We start from the raw sequence: 27605 nt of genomic DNA, 5'->3' as shown, positions 1-27605 counted from the left end.
ACTGTGCACCAGGCAGTCTTCTAGGCCCTGGGATTACAGCAATGAAATAATCAGTATGTTCCCTTATGCCACAAAGCTAATATTCTAATGAGAGAAAAAGACAAAAAACAAGTAGCTCAAGATTAAGTGCCATGGAAGAATAATGCATAATCATTAGAGGGAAAGTCACAGGCAAGGGGCACATTTTGGGTGGGTGGCAAAGCACTGAGTAACATCCAAGAAAGAAGTGAATGACAAGAAGAAACCTTCAGGCATGTTGACAATCCTTAACCTAATTCCCTATCCCAGGGACAGACACATTGACTAAGCCAATCAATAAAATATTCTGTCCTAGGAATTTGGAATCAGAACTCCAGACTGTTCTCTTTTAAAAGGCTTGAACCAGACAGTGATGTAAAAATGGCCAGGGGTGTCTTATTTCTGCTTGGTGGGCAAGACCATTGATCATCAGAAAAATGGAGATGGGCACAAAGGAATAGAGACCAGAAACCACACGGACCTGGGGAGATGGAGGGACTTTAGCTCCACATGGTTTTCCAGCTCCTGGTCCTGGTCTCTTTTTAAGCTACAGCTGTGTTTTAAGCCTATGAGGTCTGTGAGGTCCAACTGGATCCTTCCGGTAATTTTCCAAATGGGGGTAAGCTTTCTAAAACATGATTACAACTAGATTAAATTACGATCCTGGTTCCATTTGGAAGCACATTACATACAAATGAATTTATCAAATTCATACTAAATACTGTCAACCAAGAGAAAGTGTGGTATGGTGGGAGGGGTACATGGGATAAAGATGTGATGACAGTGAGTCAAGGGGCACCATGGTGAGAGCTCCACAGAAGTACATAAAGAAGAGTTTAGAATGTCTCTAAAGCCCAGGAGAGATTCCTGCATTGTGGCACCTTGAATGGGGAGTTGACAGGCCTTATCACCAATGTGGCCATTTGTTAGGCTCTAAAAGAACCCTACCTTTGAGAAACTTTTCATGACAGTGCCAATTTGCTCATCTTAAAGTCTTCAGTTTTTTTAATGCACATATCAAAATTCCACTCCAAACATACCAGAGAAATACCTGCATGAGTATGCGTTCTTACATGTACAAGCATATTTACTGCAGCAGCCTCTAAGAGAGTAATGTAAATCTATCAAACAGCAATTGGGTTTACTAAAATATGGCATAATCCTAAGCAAACATCAAATACATAAAAAGTAATTAGGTAATTCAACATGTATCGGCATGCATTGATAATCAAACTATAGTGACAAATGGAAAAAAGCAATAGCTCAGGAAAGAAATACAATATTGTCTGAGGTTCAAAAATAAGCATATATGTGTGTAGGCTTCTCCATGTAATGAGAATATGCAAAGAAAAGTTTGTCAGGCTCTCCTCCCAATTCTTCACTGAGGAGAACTGGTCAGATCGGGATTAAAGGGGCATTTTCATTGTCACACCTGCTGTCTTCTGTGTTGTTAACGTTCTTCACAAGTAGGCACACACCACTGTTCTAATCAGCCGGCCAGTGAGGGTACACCACTCAACCCAGGCCTGCGCGGAGAATGAAAAAAGTGTTCAACTGTAAGAAAACTGTCAGCAAGCCCACAGGTTTAGAAATGTGAGGGAAGAGAAACTTTCTTTCTTTCTCTTTTTTTTAAGTGCACTACAGATCTGTAAAGAAAGAAACCTAGGGCTTTTACATCTTGCTCACAGAAGCCGGCGGTTTTAGAAAAGGCGCAAAGTGCTGCAAGTACTAAAAATACCCCCTACGCCGCCACAGCACCCAGCTTTCATTTAAGTCTCTTTACTATAAATAGCATACGAATAACACCCATACTCCCTAGAGTACTCCCAGAAGTGTGGCTAGAGAGGAAGTCACACTACTTTCTAGGCTAGAATATGGCTTTGGCAAAGGAGGGAGCTCCTTTGGGGAAGGAAAAATAGGGTTGTCATGGCAGCCTGACAGGCTTTCCCCAAAAGGCTAAATTGGGAGATACTTGGTTAAAAATAAAGCAGAGACTTTTCCTCAGAAACAGGTGACTGGGGTTTTGCCTTATTTGTGAGGATTCTTTTATCTGGCACAGCAAGCAAAGCTCCTTGTGGGAGCCTTCCATTTGCGAGCGCGCAACCACCCTTGGGACGGAGGTGCCATAGACTAGTGTGCTCTTAATTTGTAAACACATGTGTAGTTTATTTAGGAATATGACAGCCATGCCAAGAAACGTCCTCTCACTTCCCCTCATACTTGTGAACACCACACACCAATTACCAACTGTCTGGCTGTAATTTTTTAAAAATGTCTTTTCTCCTCTTCCTGCGAATTTTGGACTCCATTTGATGTTGTTAGAAAAAAATACAAAAGTCCCCACCCCCAGCAATTGTTTGTTTCCTGTATCATGTGGAGGTTCACACCACAGTTACAACCGAAATTTACCCTAAAATCTTTCATCGCACTTACTTGGGGGGCAGTGTTTCCTTCAAACACCAGTCTACAACACGACAAAATGCTAAGTATGTTTGGATTGGCTGTATTCTCCCTTGAATGAGGTTTGTTTCTTTTTTTTTTTTAACTAAAAAGATAAATCCTACAGCTATATTAAGTTTCAAAATGCCTCATAGCAGGTGTGGATATAAAGTGGCAGGTGAGTGGGGGATTCACACAAAGAAACCCAGAGACATTTTATCTATACAGTACATTTATGATTTCTGGACACCATGGGTAATATAAGGCATGTTCCTTCATTCTGTCCTTGACTGGTATTGGGTGGAGAGAACTAAAATAATTAGACAACCAGAAAATAAAACTAGAACAGAAGGTTTGTCTTCTCAACCTCTGAAATCTCACCTGTCTAAAGGTTAGGATTCCAATCCATTCACTGGGTCATTTATTCAAGCAGTTGAGCCCACTCAGGGTCAGGCTGAAGTTTGAAACACTACATTTTCTTTTACTGGTTTTAATAGGGTTTAAAACTGTGAAAGCCAGAAAAATGTAGAAGTAATTTGCTGCCCACATACCCACAACACAGAGACAGTTTGTCCCCCACATACCCAACATGATTCAGCTTGCCCTTAGCTTGACTTTTTTTAGCTATTACGGAGACCTTATCCAATGAGTAATCCTTCTAGTAAAAAATTTACAGCAAATCTTTTTCAAATGTCCTGTTTTAAATAGTCCATGAGGAAACATGCTATTTATATTACTTAAAATCTTGTGAAACTAAGAAATGCAAATTTAACTACAGTGACATACATATTCACCTTTCATACTGAAAAATATCCAAAAGTCTTGACAACGTTCCATGAAGACAGGGCTTCCAGGAAACATAAATCCCATACATTATTGATAGGAAAATATGGGATAAAATGGGAGGGAAATTTCCCTCTTTGGAGGGAAATTTGGCAATACCTACATATTGACAATGTGTATGTCTTTTGCTCCCAGAATTCCATTTCTAAGAATGTATCCCACAAACCACCTGACACATACGCACAAAGACAAATGGGCAAGACATTCACTGCAGCAGCATTTGGAAAAGCTAAAGATTAAAACTAAGTCAAATGTCCATCAATAGGTGAGGGGTCCAAGTACCTCAAGTATGCACTTCCAAATAATGGGATGGTCTGCAGCAAAGAACAAGGTAACTCTGTGTGGAAAAAGTTGAGTCCAGGAAAAAAATACAGACGGCCTGATCAATGGATCGAGACAAACACACAAACATATGAGTATACACACACTGTCTCTGGAAGGACACTGGTAACAGTGACCCTGCCTTGCAGAGGGACTGCCTTGTCACGGTGTATGTACCCACTACTCACACATTTTGGTTTTCATACCATGTACATGTAATACTTATTCCGAAGTAAATAACTATGTTTTCTAAAATCTCACAAAATCTTATCTAAAATTTTCAATGGCTAACTCAACACTTTTCAGTCAACTGTTAATACAAATCCCATTCTTCTCACAATGCTGACTTTCTCCCACCAGCTTACTTAAAACTGTCAAATCCTTGAAGGCGCAATTTAAATCCTAGTTCAGTGTGGGGCTTTTCTCTAGCTACTCTACCCAGACGCAAGCCTTGTCTCTGTGAAAGGTGTGGAGGACATGGTCTATCCTCCATTTTGTGTCTGTGCCACCAGGCTTCTTATTGTATAAGCTCCTGTCTTCTCACTAAGAAGGTAAACTTGAGGGGAAGGAGAGGGGTGGGGGAGAAGACTTTGTCCACACCTCTCTCTATGTCTTGTTACAGCGCAAAACACACAGCAAGCAGGCTCTAGATAGGTGTAAGCCGTATGCCCAGAAATTTACAGAGAGCAGTCATATTGGGTAAAAGGCAATATCTGAAACATACACACACACACAGCACAACCTAGAGAACAGGGCAGGCGTCAATAAATATCTATATACACTTTATTCTAAGAGCCCATTCAATGTCTCCTAGCACAAAAGAATATTAGGCTTGTACTATTTCAACCTTTTTTGAGATATTACCCTTTAACTCAATAGACTATGTGATTTTGATGTTGTTACATCAGAATTTAAGTTCAGAATATCATTATAATTTGTGAGAGGTAAAGGAGAGTAATACAAAGATGATTATAAAATACTAAATATAAAAATTAAGAATATAACATTCTCGTTTGCTACCCTTGTACATTCTTGCTTTCCTCAGAACAGCAGGTCAAATATTGCTTTCCATTTTCTCTCATTTAATTACCATTAATAGTCTTTAACTCTGACAGGTTAACAAATTCTTCCTTTAAAAAATAATGACTCTGGGGGGCCTGGGTGGCTCAGTTGGTTAAGCCACTGCCTTCGGCTCAGGTCATGATCCCGGAGTCCCGGGATCGAGTCCCGCATCGGGCTCCCCCTTCTCTGTGGGGAGCCTGCTCCTCCCTCTGCTTCTGCCTGCCACTCCCCCTGCTTGTGCTCACTCTGTCTCTCTCTCTGTATGTCAAATAAATAAATAAAATATTTTAAAAAATAATAATAATGACTTTGCACTGAACCAAGTTAACTCTAAATGGCAGTTACAAATATGAAAATATTACCTGACAACTCACTCCAAAATGACAGACTTGGATTTTAATCTAAACACATGCAAATACCAAAATAATGTAAAATAAATACACTTTTAACCATTTTCCCCTCATTTATAAGGCTGTCTTGATCATTTTGTATAGCACTGCTTAACATAGGACATTTAAAGAAGTCTAAAGACTCATCACGGACCGTTACGAATTTTCATACTGCTTGTCTCCACAGATATTTTAACACACGTCATTTAAAATTCTTTCTTTTTTAAAGATTTTATTTTTAAGAGATCTCTACACCCAACATGGGGCTCAAACTTACAACCCTGAGGTCAAGAGTCACATGCTTCATCAACTAAGCCAGCAGATGCCCCCATTTGAAATTCTTAAGGAAAAAAAAATTAAAAAATAAAATTTTTAAGGTATACAGTGGCAGATGTAGAGTTATCTGATTTTCCAATGAATTCAGCGTTATGAGGAGTAATGTTTTGGAAAATGGAAGAAAGTGCCATGTTATTTTGGCTGAGATTGGCCCTTCTTGATTCTTCCCTGGAAGGTTCTCTTAATTTACCTGTAAAGATCTATGCTTAAAAAAAAAAAAAATTAAACAACCATAGTAAGTATGAAAGATACATAAAATAGGAACATCACTCTTGCGATGAATCGTGATGGTATTAGGGTGGGAAAAGCAGCAATCAGAGTGAAGAATGACCAGCAAGGTCAGAGAACAAGAGAAGAGACAGAAACTCAGCGATACAGGAAGGGATGTCACAGGAAAGAAGAGGAAAGTGAGATTAAAGAACTAGCAGCCTCAGAAATTATCTGTCCAGGGACAGCAATTTTATCTTGTGGTCCAGCCATGAGTCTCCGGAGAGAGTACTAGTGTCTTTTATTGAACTAAAATTTTGCTCTAGGTACTTCCAAACTGAGGTTCTAGGGATCTGAGTTAGATGAAGAAAAAAATAGTTTTAGGTTACAAGGGTTTCTGGTAATTTCTGTGCTACCAGGTGTTACAGGGCTTGGTTCAAAACCCGAAAAACAAATATTCAAGAAGCCTGTATGCTTGCCAAGTATGATGGCAAGAAAAGTTCTCACGATTCTCGTGAATGTGTAAGATTTTCAAGGGACTGCAGAAAACACTATATTTAGCTTAAAGCAGTCTCAAGTCAAAGCAAAAGACCTTGTGTGTCCAGAGTGAACCCACAAAATCAGAGATCACAAAGAACACAGAGAGGGCACTATAAATTAAGAACTGGTGATATGATAGTTAATATTTCCTCAAATTAAGGATGTTGCACAATAGCAATATTACCTCAGTTTGTCATTAAAATTTTATGACTGGCACAATCCTAGATCTGTGCCATTATCCACTTAGAAGACTAGATGATACCATCATGAGTTTTCATAAAGAGGCTTCAATTCAGCCCAGGGGGACTGAGAGATAAACACGTGAGTCCTTGCAGTGTCTTCTAGAAAGCAAGCCTCCCTGACATTTCAATTATCCTGCAATATCATGGCGATCCTTAATTCCACTGTTTCTCCTGAAAGCAACTGTATTTCTCTATTTCTCTACTTGAGAGCTTTTCCCTGAATGTAAGAGGGTCCACAGAAATGACCAAGGCAAACACAAGGAGCCTTGTGCAACTTCAGGGCAAACTATTACATTCCAGTATATTCTGTATGAACTATAACTTAGCAATAACTGCCACTCTATTCCATTCAACTGCCTATTTATTCCTGCGCTGTTTTTATTTCCTTCAGGCATATGAGCCCTCCTATAAAACGCAAGCAGGCTTAACTTTTGCAATACAAGAGGTAGAATGCATACTACCTGGAAAAACAATAATTACAAGAAAGCATGTAGAGGAAATATTTGCATCAAAATAAAAGATCAGGAAAGGGTTTAGCATGAGGCCACTTTATTTGGCAGGCCCTCCCGGAGTGCTTCCAGGCCCAGGTGGTCTTTAACTCAGAATCCTCCTAACGACCCTATGCAGGTAGATAATATTACCCCATTTTACAGATTATACCGAGCCACAAACTGGTGGATTAATTTGTCCAAGGTCACACAGCTATAAGTTAGGGAGGCAGAATTTGAAAACAGGCATACTTTTAACCACTATATCTGCATATGTTGCCTTTAAAAAAATGTAATTGAGCTAGAAGTGACATAGAATCTCATTTTTGTTTTAGGTGTACAACATAATGGTTTGATATATGTGGACATTATGAAATGACCACCGGGGGGTACGTTTAAAATTAACATCCATCACCACATATAGATACAATTTGTTTCTTGTGATGAGAACTTTTAAGACCTATTCTCTTAGCAACATTCAAATATATAAGGCAGTGTTGGTAACGCCACTCACCATGCTGTATATGATATCCCCAGGACCTACTTATCTTATAATTGGAAGTTGTAGTATTTTATTACTCCATTTCTCATAAAAAGGTACTTCTTAAAATACCATAGATTGAATTATTGTGGTAACTTTCATTTGTTGATTTATTCATTTATTTATTTCTAAAAATTTTAAGTAGTCTCTATACCCAACATGGGGCTCGAACTCACAACCCAGAGACCAAGAGTCATACGCCCTATTGAGGGAGCCAGTCAGGTGCCCCTGGAAACCTACATTTGTACTCTTGTTCTACATTATAAACCAGAGAACATGTTCACATTTACAATCTCACTTCATTCTTAAAACATTCTCATGAGGGGGTGCCTGGGTGGCTCAGTCGGTTGGATGTCTGCCTTCAGCTCAGGTCATGATCTCAGGGTCCTGGGATCGAGTCCCACACCGGGCTCCTTACTCAGCAGGGAGCCTGCGTCTCCCTCTGCCTGCTGCTCCCCCTGCTTGCGCTCTCGCACGCTTTCTCTGTGACAAAATCTTGAAAAAAAAAAAAAAAACCACTCTCACAAGGCAGACAAGACATCATCTTCTTCCTATTTTTGCAGATCAGAAAACTGAAGGTGAGAGACTTGGGGCATTCTACAATCAGTTTTTGTAACTTCTGCTCACTTAATCTACAACCTAAACCCTACGAAAGCCAAATCACACACCTAAGAGTAAGTATCATTGTCAAATTCACTAACTGCAATTTCATGGGTGCTCTAATTCTAAAAGAAATTAAATAAGAAGCTAAGTCTTTACTACCAGAGCTTCTGAATACTACAATTCCCTAGAAAGCCCAGCTAATCAGACACTGCCACACACATGATTGACAGAGAAGGACCGGTTCCAAACACACACACACACACACACACACACACACACACACACACACACGGTGACTGGCGTGTACACAGAAACACCATGGTTTTCCAAGAGATGTTATACACCATGAGTCTGAAATATTTAACCACTTTGAAATAGGTTTCAAAAAATGACAGTTTAAAACATTAATAATTAATAACAGCTTATGATTCAATAAAGTTATCCTCATCCGAATGTCCTTAAAATATTGTTTTTATGACTAATTTGCTATGGCTTAATATTTTGTTCTTATATAATAATAATACAGCATTTCTCTTACTACTAATGTAAGTAATGCTCAAAGACCCTGATGCTTATTTCCTCTTCGGGGAAAAGACCTAATAATACTTCTCCCTAAAGTTCGTAACTTGTTGAACTATGCTTTCAATGTATTTTAAATTCATTTAAACTTTATTCAATGCACAAAGTAGATTAATCTGCCCAGAATTCTAGGCAATTTGGCCATTAAACTTAGATTTTACTGAGGCCTATCACATTTCTTATTAGGTCAGGTGGAAGGAAAGTATATGTTGAAGTTTCTTCTATATCCAATCCAAATATTCTTATCATAACTGAAATGTGAGAATACAAATAAAAGAGAAGATCCAAAGCAACATGTATATAGGTGTCATTAAAAAGCATTTTCATAAAGACCCATACTCTGAAATGGCTTTAATGCATGCTGGATCATTGACTGAAAATTGTGAATTCTTAATGGGGTCACTAGGTGGCATATTACTCTGGGTTGTCTGAAGAGTTACCTAATAAGGAGAGTAGTAGAGGACCAAAAAAATAAGAAAAGTACTTACTATGCTTTCATAAAGAATCTCTGTTTGTGTTGACATGAACTAGAATTATTCGAACTAAAACAACACAACTATTCCATAATCTGCCATATCTTGTGAAAAAGGAAATTATTGAAACTAAAAATCACAACAGTAAAATCATGGGTGAATTGTACCATAACATTTGTCTAAATAATTACAGGGCTTTAAAACATTATACAATATTTTATGTAACATTTATATGTTATATATAAATATACATTATATATTTATATGTCACACATCTATATTTTATACTATAAAAAATTCTTGTGTGCTAGAGATAAATAGGCTTGATTAAGGTAAGATATCTGAGCAGCTTTTATTATCTTAAGTAGCTTTTAACTGTATCATTAACAGACTCCTTTCTTGTAAGTAACAGAATTAAGAGGCATTTACTTGGTATAAAATGTATTCTAAAAAATTTGAGGCTAGTGCACCATTTTATAAAAAGAAAGGGAAAATACATGTGTTTAGAGTCTTCTAAACAGTCCAAGAAAGATGAGAATTTCTAAAAAGTCTAAAATATGGAACTGAATTTTCAAAATGTTTATATAGCTTTCTTCTATTTTTTGCTGTTTTGTATTTTCTGGTATTTCTAGGACAAATAGTATACTTAAAAGACAATAAAGTACATTCTCTACAAGATAAACATAAAACAAAATGGCAGATGGAAAAACAAGAATATAAAGATTTAAAAGTAAATGATTTTTAACTCCACCATTCTGTGCTCACCTTTTATGTCCAGCAGAAAAGCAGGAACACAGAATGTAACAGCTGATCTATCTTTGGACAAGGCATTGCTATCACGAAGTGAAGTTTTCTTTATAGCTCTCTGACATTTTCATAAACTAACAAGGTTTTTGGTTTGTCCTTTTCAATTTACCTCTGCATTAAATATTATGCCTTTTTATATTTCTGATTAATATGTCAACCACATCATTCAGTGTCCCTTCAGAAATCAAGTTACCTCACTTCAGTACATCCACAGTTTCGGAGAAGATTTAGTCGTGTTCTTATCAAGAACTGTCTACACATCAAGTTAAATTAAACATTTTCTATTTCTTCAATCACATATATTACCAATATCATGATACTGGTTCTCTTTTCAATATATCAAACAACAAAATGTCCATTTGCATTTTTTGTTTTCTTGAGCTTTCAACTTAACAATATCTAATATATAAATTTATATAAATATATAAATATATCTAATATATAAATGAATATTTGGGGACATCTAGCACTGATATACTTTAAAAGTGCACCTTGAACTAGGTGTTATATGTAAGTGATGAATCACTAAATTCTACTCCTGAAAACAGTATTACACTATATGTTAACTAATTAGAATTTAAATAAAAATTTAAAAGAAAAAATAAATCACAACATCACAATCACAATTTATTTCTCCATTCACCGGTTGATGAACTTTGGACTATTTCCAGTTTGAGGCAATTATAAATAAAGTGCTATAAGCATTTAAAAAAAATATGCTTTGAAAATGAAAATGTATGGCCAAACCATTCAACAACAGATTAAAATACAACTATATTTTTAAAAATAAGAATGAGGGCGCCTGGGTGGCTCAGATGGTTAAGCGTCTGCCTTCGGCTCAGGTCATGATCCCAGGGTCCTGGGATCGAGTCCCGCATCGGGCTCCCTGCTCCTTGGGAGCCTGCTTCTCCCTCTGCTTCTCTCTCTCTCTCTCCCTCTGTCTCTCATGAATAAATAAATAAACTCTTTAAAAAAAATAAAAATAAGAATGAGATTAAAAGGAAAAGAAAGGGCTATTGTTGGTGAAATATATTTACTGAAGGAATTAAAGTGAGAGCCAACTAACTTCCAGGATGTTCAATTATGTTTTCACACTTGATTTGATCTTATTTACCAGCTGAAGTTGGTGCACACTGCAGACCCCCGAGCTGCCATTTACAAAGTAAGATGAAAGAACTTGAAAAGAAGATGCATATCGTCCATATAGCGTCCATATATTTATTTTGACTTTGACTTAACCTTGAATAAAAATATTATTTTCCAGAACTAAATAGCATTTTAAAAATTATAATTTAGCATCACAGTATTATGATCTCATCTAATAGATACTTAGCACCATCAAGTTTCTAATTTTAGTCCTAAAAACACAAGCTATTTCTGAGTTCTGACTTTTAACTTGGAAAGTCAATTTTTCACTATTGTATTTCATCAAGTTAGGATGTCACTGATTATGAGATGTGTCATTTTTAACGTAACAAAGAAAAATACTGTCAATGAAATTGTGACAAAGCATTATCACACGAACTTCCAAATTTATTCATTTTGAAAATATTGAGACTCACTCATACATAAACTTGTATCATATATGGCCTTTATATATACTGAAATAAGAAGATACAAGTGAAATAAACTGGTTGAGGCATTCTTAAAACTTCACGCATTCCGATCTTTACCTATCCTTATCATGAGTGCCTTTGGTTGTTGGGGCACCACTGAGTCTTCACACACACGATACATTCCTGTGCCATCAGGATGGTGGTTGACAAAGCATTTCTTAAAGTGCTCCACAACTATCTCCAGGATATTCTCCCAACCCATTGTCACCCTTTCTGCAAATTCCTCCCTTAAAGGATCCTAAGTACTTTGCTGACTGAAAATGAGGCACTGCAGTCACATCAACAGGAATAACAACCAAGTTTGCACACTCAGCCTATGACAATTACATCATGGCTGCCGTGTGGACAACAGCAGAGATGAGAATTCATGGATTGTAAAATACACCCCAATTCAGGCATATTTAAATCTGTAAGGTAGTCTGCCATGTAGAACTGAGGAAATACGATATTCATATTCATTTCTTGTTAATCTGCCATTAGAATAGGAGTCTTCATACATCTCCTATCCTATAATCCTAAAATCTAAGCTAATTTTTGTACTCTCAACTAAGTATTTAATAAGGTTGAATACACAACGCTTTTTAAATACCCATGTCTGAGCTTTCACAACCAACTAAAATATACATGTTAGGTTCAACAAACTGCTTTTTATTACAACAATAAGTATAAACATGACTGGCATTAAAGTTTTATGGTATAATGATATAGTACAAACACGTGTTTTTGTTAAGAACCCTGCATACCTTGTGAATTTGGTACGGACTTTAGTGAAAATGGGTTTCTTTGCTATGACTGTGCATACACCAGTCCTGAACTCTAAATATGTGAGATTTGAACTGTGTTCATGAATCTAGATGGCTATAGGATCCTAGAAATTTGCTGTATGTATTAATAAAGCGTAAGGAACTGAATTATATTGCTAAATCTATTAAGACAGGTATTTCTACTTCTTTTCCCCTGGGGTGGGGCTGGGGCAAAATCTGATCTCAGTATTTGGACAATCAAAGGAGTAAAACAAAATTTTTTTAACCAATAAAGGAAGATAGATTTACATTAGATAAATGTTTGCCACAGAGATTCTCTAGAGACCCAGGAACTCAGTTCTAAAGGTCTACTCAGAGAGAAGTGGAGACTGTGGCCAACACAACTAAAAACAAAGATGCAAACTTGGGGACCAGGAGACTGCCCATTGGGTGTCTGTTTGCTTGTTTTGGCCACACAATGAGTTTTTTCAAAAAATATTATTAATTAGTTTCAATATTTCAATATCAAGAGATTTAACCTAGAAATCTAGACTTCTGGCTTTTCCTACAAAATTATGAAACGGTCTACACTGCCCCGCATTTATTCATTTATATTACTTCTCTAGCTTTTTAATCATGAGCCTGCCGCCCTGGTTCAAAATAAGGTCTCTCCAAACAACCTTTTCAGATGAACACGAAGTCATACACCACAGTATAAAATACACCCCTTAAGTCTGTGTTCTTATTGCTCTTTAGGTTATCTTTTTATTTTTAAAATGTATTACCTTTTCAAACTGCATCTCTTAGAGCTCTTTCTCTAAATAAACTTCTAAAGTTGCTGTCCCTTGAGATGACAACTCTGCTGAGGGCAGGACAGCACCCACGGAGCCCAGGACAGTATGCTTCACCCTAGTGCAGGTGTCCACGGCTCATTCTGCTGGGCTCCAACCTGCTGGCAGCTCAAGAAAAGAGACCTGACATGCTTAACACTAAGCCTTTCTTTCCCAGCGCATCTTTCTACAAATGAGATCTGCTGACCGCTGACCAGCTTCAAGAAGATGAAGCCCCAAACTGCAGTGGCATGAGGTTTCATATGTCAGTCAAAGGCAGTCAAAGACATTTTAAAGTACATGACAAGACAAGAACCACTGTGAACATCATTTAAAACTCCAAAACCCACCCAAAAGACATGGATATAGTCAATGATAGGTGTCAAGGTGTATTCCCAGGTGGATTTTCTCCTACGTCTCTGTGTTAGTAAGCTTATTTTCCTGATAAGACCAATCATACTTTGTCATCACCATTACTTCTAGCTGAGTCTCTCAGCAGGAATATTTCCAACATTTTAGTTTTGTATTTCTTCCATTTTTAAGTAAGACCTGAGTCCAAAATTCTTACAGAAAAGGGTGTGGAATAAAGAGAAGGAAATAAAAATAGAAATCGTTAAGATTTCCAGTTATAAAAAATTTAAAGCAAGACATTTTTAGGAAATATTTAGATAAAGAAGCCACATTTTATTGGAATATATCCTCTTAGAATTGAAATTTATAAAAATTTTCTAGTTATAAATAAATGTAAAGAAAGAAAAAATTTTTAAAGCATTCAAGGATGAAGGCTACATTGTAGTTTGTATCTGAAGACCACAAAACAGACTTTGAATGCCTTTCCTGAATAGTTAATCCTAAATCTTCAATATGTAACACATGTCAAGACCAGAAAGTACTCTATGGGGTAACACCAGTTTTGCTCAGCAGAGTGTGGAATAACTTGACTAACTGCATATTTTCACGAGGCTGGGTATCACCCAAAAAGAAAGAAAAACAACAAACCTACCCCACCTAGAAAAAAAGCTCAGAACCTAATATTTTAGGAATTTTCCTGCTTCTTTTGTAAAGATCACACAACCCATAAGTGAATGCCTTTCCGATACTTTTTTGTAGTGTCTCCTGCAGAGCAAAGCAGTTAATACTTGTTTATGGTGACGTGTGATTACAATCACATATTCAGAAGCTCTTGAGGAAAGGCCCAGTGGTGCAGCTCACCTCGTTTTACCCACAAAATAGTGGCTACTGTTTTCAGTCACAGCCTACCTGGCTCAGAAACTTCTGTGACCTTGCCCAGGGGCATTTTCTCACTCTAAATATTAAAAGAGAAATAAATGAGAATGATTGACGCTATACTATGAAATGAGAATTATATACTACTTGCTCCACAGTAAAGTTAACCACAAGCATATGCAACAAAGAGGGCATCTGATATTTTAAGCCTCTAACTTACTTCTCTCTGGAGAAACCTTACTAAATGCACCAACATTTTTCCTGGCCTAGTGCAAAAAACAGAGTCCATTTCATGCACTTTGTTCTGGGATAGTCAACAGTTTGTGCTCAGGGAGAGAACACAAACTGCTCTCTTCCCAGTTCTGCCATTGTTCAAAGTGCCTACTTTAAGTAAAAATCCTCACCAGGAACATTACCACAAGAATTTTACTTTTCTCCTATGCTCTAGGATCTACTTGCTGCCATTCACTAAGGCTCATGAGTGGCTCCTACCTCTATTTATCTCAGTGTCACAGTCTCTCCACAAACCCCTTCCCACCATCTCCATCTTTCTAGGATGAATAGACAAAATTTCGCTATATTTTACCCCCCAAAAAACCCTCAAGAGTAATAAGTGACTAGACAAATAGTAAGATATAGAAATATGAATACAACAGAAATCAAACTATAAAAACTTATAGAAGAAAACCTCCTGGCAAGTTCTTCGATAATTTTTATGTTTATAGAATTATTACATGACCAAAGAATTCTACTCTTAGGTAAATATCCCAAAGAACTGGGAACAGGTGTTCAAATAAAAACCTGTCCACAAAAGTTTGCTGCAGCTCTATTCACAATAATCAAAAGATAGAAACAACCCAAATGTCCCCCAACAGATGAACAGACAGACAAAATGGGGACTACCCATACAATGGAATATTATTCAGCTAATAAAAAGGAATAAAGTACTGATACATGTTACAGCATGGATAAACCCTGAAAATATGCTAACTGAAGGAAGCCAGGCACAAAAGGATACATATTGTATTAATCATAAACCACTCATATGAACTATCCATTATGGGCAAATCCATAGAGAGAGAGAAAGCAGATTAGTGGCTGTCAGGGGTGGGGGAGGAGGGAATATGGAGTGACTTCTCAGTGGGTACAGGGTTTCCCTTTGGGGTGATGAAAACGTACTGGAACTAGAGAGTGGTGATGGTTGCACAACATCATGAATGTAGTTAATGCCACTGAGTTGCATTTTAAAATGATTACAATGCTAAATTTTATGAGTATTTTACTATAGTAAAAACAAAACAAAAAAATGGCAAATCATCTGTGTTCTAGATGTGAACAACGTACAAATTGTCCCTGCGGGGACATCTGTGAAAGGCCCAGGAATGAAAGAACCGAAGGACTTGCTTTGCCATTAAATAGGGTGTTCTCTCTCAAACTACTTCAGATCCCATACTTAAATTTAGAATGTTTCATGTGGTGGTGGTGTTAAATATAATCACAGAAGGGCAGTTGGGGTTCTATGTGAAAGATGAGAAGATTAGTAACCATTCCTTGTTTTCTTTACACTTCATTATAAAAATATAGAACTAGAATACAAATTAGTAAATGAGGTGGCTACGTTGTTAGGGACAAAATCACCTAGAGGTGTTGAATAGAAGGTGACAACTATACAGAGGAGGTTCTCTTGGGCCTCTGTCCCCTTCAGCAAACACATAGCACTGCCCCAGATTTCGCCCATTACACCACCGCTTTCAAAGTATGGATTCAGCATTGTTGCTAGAAAGTGGTGTCTGAAAACCCATAAGCATCATAGATGTCAACTGTTTTGACTACATTTCAGAGATTAGAAAATGGGAGGTTTCAGTTCAGTGTCACAGTGGTAAACGCAATGAACGTTTTTATATTTTCATATATACTGTCGTAAATGTCTTCAACATAATTATCCGCTGATTCTGAATCTTAGGTTCCTTCCACTACGCCTCCTCTTGCTGCTGTTTTATCAGAGTCAAGAAGAAAACACACAATGTGTTGTTCTCTTATATACCACCCTGTTGGTATATTCTAATATGCCAACCTGTTCCCTCACCCTAAATGGTTAAATAAAATACAGAATGCAAGGATTTTTCCCTCATTCTAAATGGTTAAATAAAATACAAAGTGCAAGGATTTGTAAAACATCCACTACCATGCTAATAGATGAATGCTAATAATCTAAATCCTATCTGACATGTACCATTAGAAGTTAACATTATACTAATTTTTATTATTATAAGGCAGTATATTCCATAAATCAAAATTTCACTAGAGGTAAATATGCAATTTTCTAAAACAATTCAAAAGATAATTTTTATACAGATTGTTATATTTGGATGACAAATTTCTAATTTTTTTATTAAAGAGGAAGGAAATCAACATTACAAATAAATTTTACCGTCAGGGAACAGGCTATTCTGACTTGTAAAGAGGAAAAGAGAACAAGTCATATGAAAATGATACACAAAAATTCTGATTCAGGGCGACAACGAACTTAGAGCTCTTAAATTCTGCTTTTCTTCATAGGCAATAAGTAGTACCAAATCTCATCTTCTGCTAGCAATGCTTTTAACACTAAGGACAACAACAGCTACTCTATGATGTAGCCTACTTTTGGCCAAGGAGCTGCACCAGGCACTTAACATACACATACTGTTTCTAATCCTTACATTAAACCTCTACATAAACAATATATCCTCAGTTTAAAGACTAGGAAACCAGGGCTTAGGACATTAGGCAACCTGACAAACTTTGTATAAATATTAAGATGAAGAACAAGGATTAAACTCTGGTGTATGTGATTCCATTCTTGCTCTTGCAAAGTTATCTTCCTTGGCCAAAGCCCAAGATCATAATATTTTTTGGAGAACCTCCACTTTAAAGATTACAGAAAAGCTTTAAAAGCAGAAGATAAAAGGCACATATTGACACAATAGTTTAATGCAGCTACATTAGTACCTCTACTTTCTAAAGACAAAAACTAGAATTGGCATGTTTATAATTTACATGAAGTACTATAGCATAATGCCAAAAACTTATCCCCTAACAGACCTTTATACAGAGATGAAAGATGAGCATTAAAAGCATTTTCAGCAGGTGGACTAAGGAGAGAAAATGTGTCATTAAATCTAAGCATTTAAAATTGCTGTTTTGTAGGTTTTACACTTTGATAATACAGAGGACCATCCATTTTTAGTTTTGTTCTAGAGATCCCCTAAAATAGCAAAAATCAGTGAAAGACAGCAAAAACTTCACAAGCACCCATGTGTTGCTGCAAGTTCCTAGCACCTCTTTCAAGCATACTCACTTAACTGAATTCATCAAAAGTCATATCTAAAAAATTCTTAAAAGGAAAGGCTAGAATCCTGGAACCTATTATTGCTATTCTAACTTCATAAATAATCTGTGTGTTTTTTTCTAATTTGAAGACATGAAGAACAGTTGAGGAGGATGAGCCCTGCTTGATGGATCAGAAAAGGGACTTCAAATATCTGAAGCCAAGCTGTTTCTCGTGCTTCTTGATTTGTCCAAAACAACAGAGTGAAATAACCCACATGTGTGGCAGGAGGCTGTCCATTAAATTTCTGATAAACATCTCTATGGGGGCAGTGGGGTGGGAATCGTAAAATCATCATTGCGGTTGGTTTTGTTTTTAAAAAGAAACTTTGAAGTTATTCATAAATATTTACTTGAACACATGATTCACTTAATTATCTGTAATTACACAGAAAATCTTTTTCATTAATATTCAGACAACTGTGGTTCTGCTTCTGTATGTAGTTTTGATGTTGCCTCTATGTGAAAGTGAATTAGACTTAAAAATGGTGGAAACGATATTTAAGATAACATGATCATGTTTCAAAGAGATGTTCCAATTTTGTAAAATGCCAAGGTAAATTACCTGGTGGTGAAATCACTGCAAGTAAAGACTAAATAAGCCAGCATCGTGAAAATAACAAAGGAAAATTACACACTGTTCCCAGATAAATTATCTAGAGGTTAAACTTCATGTCAAGGAATTAGCTTGGTTTGCTATAATTATCATTTAATTTTTCATTAAGTACTCACAAAACACCGACATTAAATATGACACCAATGCTCAGAATTATGAAACCTATATTGTAAGGCAAGGCATATTTCATATGCCTTATTTGCAAAAATTACTGTGCACAATCCTCAAATCAAGGTTTATCAAGTTTAGTTTCTGATGTGTGTCTTTATTTGTATTTGTAATTTATTGAGTAGACTGTGTACTAAGTGGGGGGGGCAGTTATTGTTAATTAGAGGCTTAAGAGATATGGGTTTCTGTAAGTCTCTAAATTCCTTGCTGTACTTAAATCACAATGGTTAACAATGAGCAGCACTGAAGGGAAAGTGAAAAGTAGAATAAAAGTTCCTCATTCTCAGAAGTTCACTGGGTGCTACCCTGTACACGTACCATGTACCACCAGTTGACTCCCTCAAATCTTGCTCTTCACCCTTAAAACTCACAAAACATTGATTGAATTCCAGGAGGAAAAAGACACTTGAGAGCAGTGTATAGAAGTCTTTAAAGTTCAAGCCAGCTGGAAGAGTGCATTAAAATGTTCCTTCCTCGGGACCCAAACATGACAGGGTTTTACCCCCACACGGTTCCTTCTACCTAAAATGTCCTCTCCAGAGCTGATCAAGTCCCTGTCAGGACTGAGCTCACAGATCAAGGGTCGCCACTGCGAGGCCTTCCCTGCTACCTCCCTGCTGAGTTTTCAACTCCTTCCCTGGCAATAGTAGTCACCCCCTCTCTGAAATCTAGTTTTTCTCTAGAGTAGAGGCCTCTCGTGGAATTTCCATATTGAATTATTACTAGTACCCACTTGGTATGTTTATTGCCAATCTTGTTCCCTGATGAATCCCTTGCACCTAGAATAGTGAGTGCTCAAAAACTGTCTGTTCAAAGAATAAAGGGTATAGTACTGAGGCGGAATCAAAATAGCTTTGCATGATTATAGTTTGGTTTAAAACACACACACACACAGTAGAAATGTCAGAGCAACATATCTCATGTGCCGTGAAACATGATTTAAAAGACTAGTGAGGGGCGCCTGGGTGGCTCAGTTGATTAAGTGACCGCCTTCGGCTCAGGTCATGATCCCAGGGTCCTGGGATCGAGCCCCGCGTCGGGCTCCCTGCTCCATGGGAAGCCTGCTTCTCCCTCTCCCACTCCCCCTGCTTGTGTTCCCTTTCTCACTGTCTCTCTCTCTGTCAAATAAATAAATAAAATCGTAAAAAAAATAAATAAAAGACTAGTGAGTTGGGAGTGAAAGATATAGGACAGCCTGCATTCAGTAAACTGCTTAACTAGGCTCTGAGTTTTACAAGCACTAAAACTTCAGAAATGATTTAGAATTCTGGTTTTCTTTAGGACACTGTTAAAGCAAGTATATCAATTGGTATCTCCAATAATATTAATGACATGCCTTATGACAGCATGTTCCTATTACTTCCCTGGTAGTGGGAGAACCAATGGATTTCAATGACCAAAGTTATACAAATCATAGGAGAACAAGAAGTTGAGAGAAGCTTCTAGATTTTAAGTTGTTAACATAGTCAAGTAAGTATAAAGTATACTTACATTTATGTGTAACTGTGAGGAAAAAATGGAATGAAAAGCTTTTAAAATTACGTTGTGTAATATATACATAATTAAGTTGTATAATATACCCATAAGTAGGAATTTTTATTGAAGATGGATGACAGAGAAAGTTATTTTATGTGCTAATTGTGGGAAATTACCCCTCATATGATTATCATTATTTTCTCTGCAAGTAGGCACAATGCTTCAAACAATAATTTACCCCAAATTTCTCTTTTCTTCTAGAAAACATATATATACCAGTTATTTTTAATGACCTAATCAAATGGTCATGAACAACAAAAAACAAGAATTTTCTAAACAATATATTAAGACTTTTTTCTTCTTACTGGTAAGTCACAATTCACTGCTTAAAAACAAAACAACAACAACGAAAATGTCAAAATGTTCGAATTTATTGCCACACAAGCTAATGTCTGTTAGATTGCACCTGGAAATAATTGAGGGACCTTTGATATGGTGCCCAGCATTACAAAACACCACTTTATCTGGAATTGATTAAGGACAGAAACGAGCCCCTTCATCCTCACTGCAAGCTAACCTTCCATTATGCTGGCTCATCACCAGTCCCAGCTTGGGACTCAAGTGTGGATTCACCATCCATTGTCTGAAGTCCCCGCAGCCAGAAAAGCTCTGGAATTCAGAACTTGTCAAATTTTAGAAAGGTATGTACCAACATTACAGGCTCATCCCCACAGTACCCCCAAACAAGGAATTTTTACTTCAGCAAAATGTATGAAGATTCACACTAAGGTGGATAAATAAAGACTATAAATAGCTTCACGTAAGGTCAGAACAGGTTTTGCTGCAAGTGAGTTCAGGTCGGGTCAGATTTTGCCACCAAAGAAGTTAGAAAATATTTTCGGTTTTCATTTTGAATTGTGAAATGATGGAGAAGGGACTGTGGAGTATCAAGGCCTCCCTTTATGGGTCATGTTCAGAGTCCATGCCCCAAGCCTGCTACATATAAAATAAATTTATGTCAAGTTTCTGCTCACTTTTTTCTAACAAGGAAGAAAATCTCCAAGTAAATGTACCTCACTAAATTTGATTTTTAAAAAGTGGTATTAAATTGAGGATTTTTTTCATGAAATTCTGATATCATGAAGTAACCTCTCAGGTTCTCTTAGTTCATTCAATCTCTCCCTGAAAAAAGAAAGTTTCAAAAGGACAAAAACCTTGGGCAAAGATAACATAGAAATCTGCACGCCGAAATGAACAAACTCCAATATTAAGTTCAAGAAAATACCATTACAAATTCATTATTGGAGGAGTCAAAATTTCTGATTCGTGGATATGGATGCACAAGATACTTAAACATTTTAAGTACAAAGTTGATAGTACTTGTGAAAGTAGGAGTAACAGTCAAGAGAAAAATGATTAAGAAAATAAAAAGTATTAAAATTTTTCTACTTATGCAAGACTAAAAGAAGAAATATCTGATAATAATGTATATAGTGAAGCGGAAAAGGATATAAAAGCTACTCAGCATGGAGTGTACGTTGGCCCCCAGGAGTTACAAAGCACTGGATACATGATCGTGTTCAGCGAACCATATAACTCAACTCATCCCACTCATCCATGGAAGACTTCGAGAGGTTCTGTGCTTGTAGAGCAGTAGTATGCAATGTCCAAAAACACAAATAAAACTTACAGGTCAACAGAGATGCCATGTATTCAATGTGCCTACACACCATCACCTCAGTTTAGAGGGAACTTGGTATTCAAGGCATCCTGATCAAAGACCCTGAACCAAAAAACAAACAAACTAAAATTCCAACAGTGAAAACTCCAGTATCAGGGATAATGAATGAAATTCAGAAATGGACATTCCCTTGACTCTTCCTCAAAAAACACTGATATACGTTTGGATAATTTAAGCGTCATGAGAGAAGAAACAAGGACAGCTCCCACACATAAGGCAAGCACATGGGAAAGAAGAGTAGAAAAGAAAAAATTTATGGGGTCTACCCTCAGAAGAAACACAAACTGTAAAAACCCAACTTAAAGTAAGTTATTTTGAGATTCTTAAGATGGAAAAGGCAACTGAACTAAAATGGCGAAAATCCTTTACTGAAGTTCCCTAGAAAACAAGCAAACTCATTGCAATGGAACTCATTACCCAGTGGGGTCTAAATATCTAAGTATTTTTTCCAGTCTACCACCAGAAAAGAAAGAAAGAAATAAAAGGGGGGGGGAGGAAGAAAAGAGAAGAGAAAGAAGAGAAGAGGAAAAGGAAAGGAAAGGAAAAGGAAAAAGGAAAAGAAAGGAGAAGAAAAGAAAAAAAAAGAAAAGTCACTGAATGAAACACGCAAGAAACTAAGTTTCTGGTAATTATCAGCAGTAAAATATATGCCCTATATTCCTACCAGAATGGGATATCGGTGCAAAATAAAGACCTAGCATTTCTACCAAATACTAAGAATGTTTTTCTAAAAAGCAAATCTGATTTCAATACTCATCTGCTCAAAACCTTTTGGTGAACCCCAGAAAAAAAAGAGACCCGTAGCTCAAAGTTCCTGAGTTGGCCCTTCTCTTTTTTTACATCTTTATATCATGCAATGACACATCCCTGTCCGCTGCACTCCAACCACACAAAACAATGTTTAGACTCCTAAGCAGGAATCAGGCTGCTTCAAATGTTTCTCTCCCTTTCATCCTACATTCTATCTGGAAGGCTCTGACGCTCTTGGGAAGCACCTGGAAAACACGTATCTTCTTAACACCAATTCAAGCATGCCCTCCTCTATCCCTCCTTTCCTAACCTCAGCCTCAGATGGAATTTCCCACCCCCTCATTCTGCTACCAAGAGAACCTGAATTCACCTTTATTTGGTATCCTTAAGATTTCCAGCATGGATTCGTTTATCACAGCTGGCTCTGGCCCAGTACTTTAAGGTTCTCTACTCACAGCATCTGCTGAATAACTAAATTAACTGAAAGGATTTTAATCACCATCACATGTTTTATTAAGCATATTTAAGTTGGGAATCTGGACAACACAGCCTTCTCTGGATGCTCCTATGGACTGAACTGTACCCCCTCCCAAATGCATATATTGAAGCCCTAACCCCCAATGTAATTATTTGGAGACAGGGCTCTTGGGGGGTAATCAGAGTTAAATGAGGTCATGAAGGTGCAGTGCTTACCCAACAGAATTGGTGGTCTTACAAGAAGAAGGAGAGAGAGAAATCAGTCTCTCCCTCCCCACCCCCGCATTCACTTGCACACACCAAGGAAAGGCTATGGGAGCATACAGTGAAAAGGCAGCACTCTACGAGTCAGGAAGGGCCCTCCTTACCAGAACCCACCGTGCAAGCACTCTGAGCTCGGACTTGCATTCTCCACAACACTGAGCAAATAAATTTCTGTTATTTAAACCATGCAGTCTATGGTATTTTGTTATGACAGCTTAGGCTGATGAAATCTGGATGCTAAATAAATAAAATCACTGAATGACAATTTTCACACTTATTCTTTGGGGGCTGACTAAGCTAAGTACTTCTGGCCTTCAGTATAATCTTATGTGGGTAATATGGCCTCATCTGTCATGTCTTCTTTAGAATCGGCCAATTTACAGCAAGTCTGAAATTCTATCATGACAACCACCTTGAATTTAAGTGTTGTCATTTTTAAAATCTCTTTTGAAAACATGGCTCTACTGATTATTTTTATTTTACTCTCATAATATCCCTGATAGTTGTGTCAGACACATGAATCCCATTTTATAGATAAAGAGTTTGATTGCTCTATCCAAGACATCAGGTTAGAAGCAGGGCTATATATGAACTCGGGTCTCCTGACTTTCAGTAAATCCTTCTCTTGTAATCAGCATAAGGAGAGATAAATAGCTATGGGATATGGATACGCACACACACATGCATGCGCGCATGCACATTCCCTTTTCACATTCAGAACAAAATATAGAAATTATTAGAAAAAAACATTTCCTAACATGAGTTTGAATCCTTATATTCCTGAGAAAAATAGAAACACTTGCTATGTGCTAACAAAGGAAGAATATAATGATTCCATTACATTTATCTCACTGACTCCAATATTATATATGTCTCATGAGACACTTTATACCCAAATGCCCTAAGCATGTGATCTGTTCTGAAAACACTCAACAGCAACACATAATTTTTAAGGCCATTTTGAGACATTCCTATACAAAAAGGATTTCACACTAAATTTTAATATTAAAATAATTCCATAAGTAATGAAATATTTCAAACATTTGAGGAGCTTGTTGCAACAGAATTTTGGCAGTTTGCATATATTTCCCACCTGAAATGCTTTCATTTGACCACACCCACCAATGCTGCAGTGTAGGTCATCTAGAACACCCAGAGACCTTCTAGAATATTTGGCTCAGAAGGAAATGGAAGACACACACACACACACACACACCTGCACATATGCGTGTGTGTGTGTGTGTGTGTGTGTGTGTATACACATACATCCTTTTTAAGAAAACAAAAACTATTATATTGTTATCCAGAAAATGTTGGGAGAAAAGGCCTGTTCATTTAAAAGATACCTCCTGCTTGATATGTATCTGCTCTAATACTGAACATTCTTGGTGAACTCTGGTCAGTAAAGTATTTCAATGGCACATTTATTTAGTGTCAGCTGCATATAAGGAACATGCTGACTGCCTCCTTGAGGTGAATACCAGGAGGTTCTATGTGGACAAGAGAACAGAACAGGTACACGATAACTTGAAAAAGCAGCAGAATGTGTTATGTGTCCTGACAGTGTAAGGTACTTGTCAATCCAGAAGACTGACTGACTTCTAAGTAGGGTGAATTGACAGATTTCAGGGAGAAGGCAAGATCTGGCTTGTACCCAAGTGGGCTGGCACAAAAAAGCTTTCTTCACGGACAAAGGACAAGCATCAGAAGAAGTGGATTGATTCAAGGGCTGGTAAGACCTCCAGTTTGGATGGAGTCAAATATTAATGAAGTAAATGGTGAAGGGGAAAAAAGCCTGGGAGGTGCAGGTGCAGATCAGACTGGGAAGGGCCTCAAGCTCTGTAGTCAGGAATCTAGACTTCACTGAACAGGGCTGGACGGAGTTAGGAAGGTCCTGGGGCAGAGTGTGATGATGAAGGCTTCATAAAGAGTACCCACAGCCCCCGGGACAGGGTAGCATGCACAGGAGAAGGAATCAAAGCAACTGACTTCATACCGTCTCTGAGAAGGATAACCTTAGATGAGGAGAAGTGGAACACAGCTGGGAAAATTTCAAGGAAGAGAGAAAAAAATGCCCATGTTAAAGGATTCCACATAAAAGCTCCATGATTTACCACGGACCCAGCCACTGCTCACTTTAATCTGGATTGCACTGTCGTGGCTCATGACGTCTGCCTGGGCTCTCCATGACATTCCACGTTCAGAATCATGGTGGAGCCTGTCAGACACTTAAGGCCATATCTCATAAACAGGAGCCAAGCTGAGAGCTTTCCTTGAGACCAGCACCGCTATGCCAGGCATTAAACAAATCTTTTGTGCTATGCAGCTGTGACCTGCTCCCTTGGGAAATCAGAACAGCACCTTTGCAACATCATCAGCCCCTGCTGACACAACGTACCAGAAGTCAAGGCTGACTTAAAGCCAGTCTGCACAGCCTCACTGTCTACAGGATGTTGAACCACTGCCCTAGAATATGGCACATTCATAAACATGTCCTCAGGGTAGTCTGCTGATAGCAGCTCCTTTAAGAACACCATATCCAAATGAATCTTTTCATAAATAATAAACACATTGTGAAAAAAATTTTACATGCTGACAATTCAGCGAGGAGTTGCAATCTTTATCTTCTCTACTATAGCCATCCATTCTCTGTGGATCCATTGGCTGAGCATACATTACATTGGGTCAAGGAAGCATTTTAAAGAGTTATTATTATATATACTAGTAATTAATATATAGTATCAGAAGATTTTGATTGTAGATAAAAAAAATAGAGTACACATTTTCCTTAAAAGAGCTATGAACTATAATCCTATTTTAGGGATTTGTTTTTCTTTGTTACAGATATACAACTGGCTTTTCCATTGGTGGCACACCCTATGGAAGCCAGTTTATTAACCACAATGGATCAAGAAAAAAATGCCAGACCTAGGGAATTACCTCCCCCGCTCTCCCACCCCCAAATTCAAAATGCACCAAAAAGTTAGGAGCACATTTTAAGATACCCACATTCAAGACAAGCAAAATGAATCTACAGGTTTACAATAATCATCTACTGATATTTGGAAGATTCCTTGCTTTACATGGAAAACAAAATTAATTTTATAAATTACAGTGGACAAATGAGGCATACGGCTGTACAACTGCAGTCTGTTGCAAACTGAGATTTGTCAGCCATAAACTGATCAATAATTAAAATGGAGTTCACCTCCATGCTGTAATTTTAAAGTGTAACTACAGGTTTCCCTAAGTTTGCCTGAAATATGTGTTAAAGCTAAACATCTATACCATAATAATATTCATTAGTAATTGTACCCTGTTGATTAACAAGCATTCTGGAAAATGTAAGGGGAAAAAAAACACACCCACCCACATAATTAGGACATGTGTTTACTTAATAATCCTGAATATCACTATGAAAAGCACACTACTTCAGTGAAATCTAAATGACTATATTTAACCGTTTAAATATTTTAGCAATGTATCCGAGTTGCGATGTTTTTCTCCAACACAGAACACACCCATTATTAATAGACCAGAAAAACAAAAGCAATCTGATTCTAGCAGCTTCTTAAAATCCAATCTCTTAAAAAATCCAGCCTGAAGATCACTTCCTCCCCAGAGCCAGAGAACAATACAGAGAACATGTTGCTTATTCATTTCTTACCTTTTTTCCTTTCCTTTTCCTATGAGCAGGTTTTGCATTTTTCTCCTTTGGTTCTTCACTCATCTTTCCTTTAAGTCAGGTGAGCTTATACAAGACAAGAGATCACCGCCCGTATTCCAACATCCAAAACCACGACAAAGAGTCAAAGCCTTGAGACCAAAGTCCATTTATGGGTGCTCCCCAGGCAGGCGGCGGCCGCTTCCACCCAGCCCTCACTGCTGGGAATGTGGCACTGCTCAGCTCTCCTCAGGAAGAAACGGGTGTTCTCTACATCCAACAGTCAATTATTCTTACAATGAAAATCAATATTTTAGCCTCTCATTTTTGACTAATCATTACCCTGAGATAAAATCTTGACAACACTTTGTTGCTTATTCCTCCACAGTGATCCCAGCCTGTAAATGGTGAGCGAGAGAACGAGAGAGGGAGACACACACACACACACACACACACACACACTCACACATACAGAAATAAGCTACAGACTGCTGACAAATCTCCCGAAGCCTTCCCTGAGGCTGATTTGCTGCTTCTCACAGGCTGGGAAGCCGAATGTAAATTGCTCTGAGTGCTGCTAGCCTCCCATTCGAACACATGTGTTGAATGCATCAGGGCATACCAGCAGAGGAGGAGGCGGTCCAGGCAGTGATAAAAGATCAGGTTACTGGTTCGCAAAAAAACACTCAATGATTCACACAATAAAAGAGATCTACTACTACCGGAGAAACCAAAGGTTACACTTTCTCCATGATTACTTTTCTTTTTTTAATGTG

The 27605-nt window shown here is 37.6% G+C and overlaps 1 protein-coding gene and 1 long non-coding RNA gene across 3 annotated transcripts in view; one reads left to right on the top strand and one right to left on the bottom strand.

The window, feature by feature from the left end:
* ANK3 (ankyrin 3) overlaps nucleotides 1–27605 on the bottom strand; it is a 681670-nt gene that overhangs the window by 493178 nt on the left and 160887 nt on the right. The window contains exon 1 of one of the 2 annotated variants that reach the window (XM_073886216.1): nucleotides 26833–27405. The exons of the other annotated variant lie outside the window; for it this stretch is intronic. Coding sequence (XP_073742317.1) covers nucleotides 26833–26895 — 63 coding nt within the window. The 5' untranslated portion in view covers nucleotides 26896–27405. Of the gene's footprint in view, nucleotides 1–26832; nucleotides 27406–27605 lie in introns of those variants that run through there. 2 annotated transcript variants of the gene reach the window in all.
* LOC112807478 (uncharacterized) lies at nucleotides 413–17883 on the top strand. The gene is made up of 4 exons (XR_003204088.2): nucleotides 413–637; nucleotides 7990–8100; nucleotides 13256–13476; nucleotides 17766–17883. It is a non-coding gene; the product is annotated as an uncharacterized lncRNA (long non-coding RNA).

Source organism: Callorhinus ursinus, unplaced genomic scaffold (assembly GCF_003265705.2).
Source record: "Callorhinus ursinus isolate GAN/ISIS: 27379988/994484 unplaced genomic scaffold, GSC_fseal_2.0 scaffold69, whole genome shotgun sequence".
Taxonomy (NCBI): Eukaryota; Metazoa; Chordata; class Mammalia; order Carnivora; family Otariidae; genus Callorhinus; species Callorhinus ursinus.
This window is presented reverse-complemented; position numbering and strand designations above follow the sequence as displayed.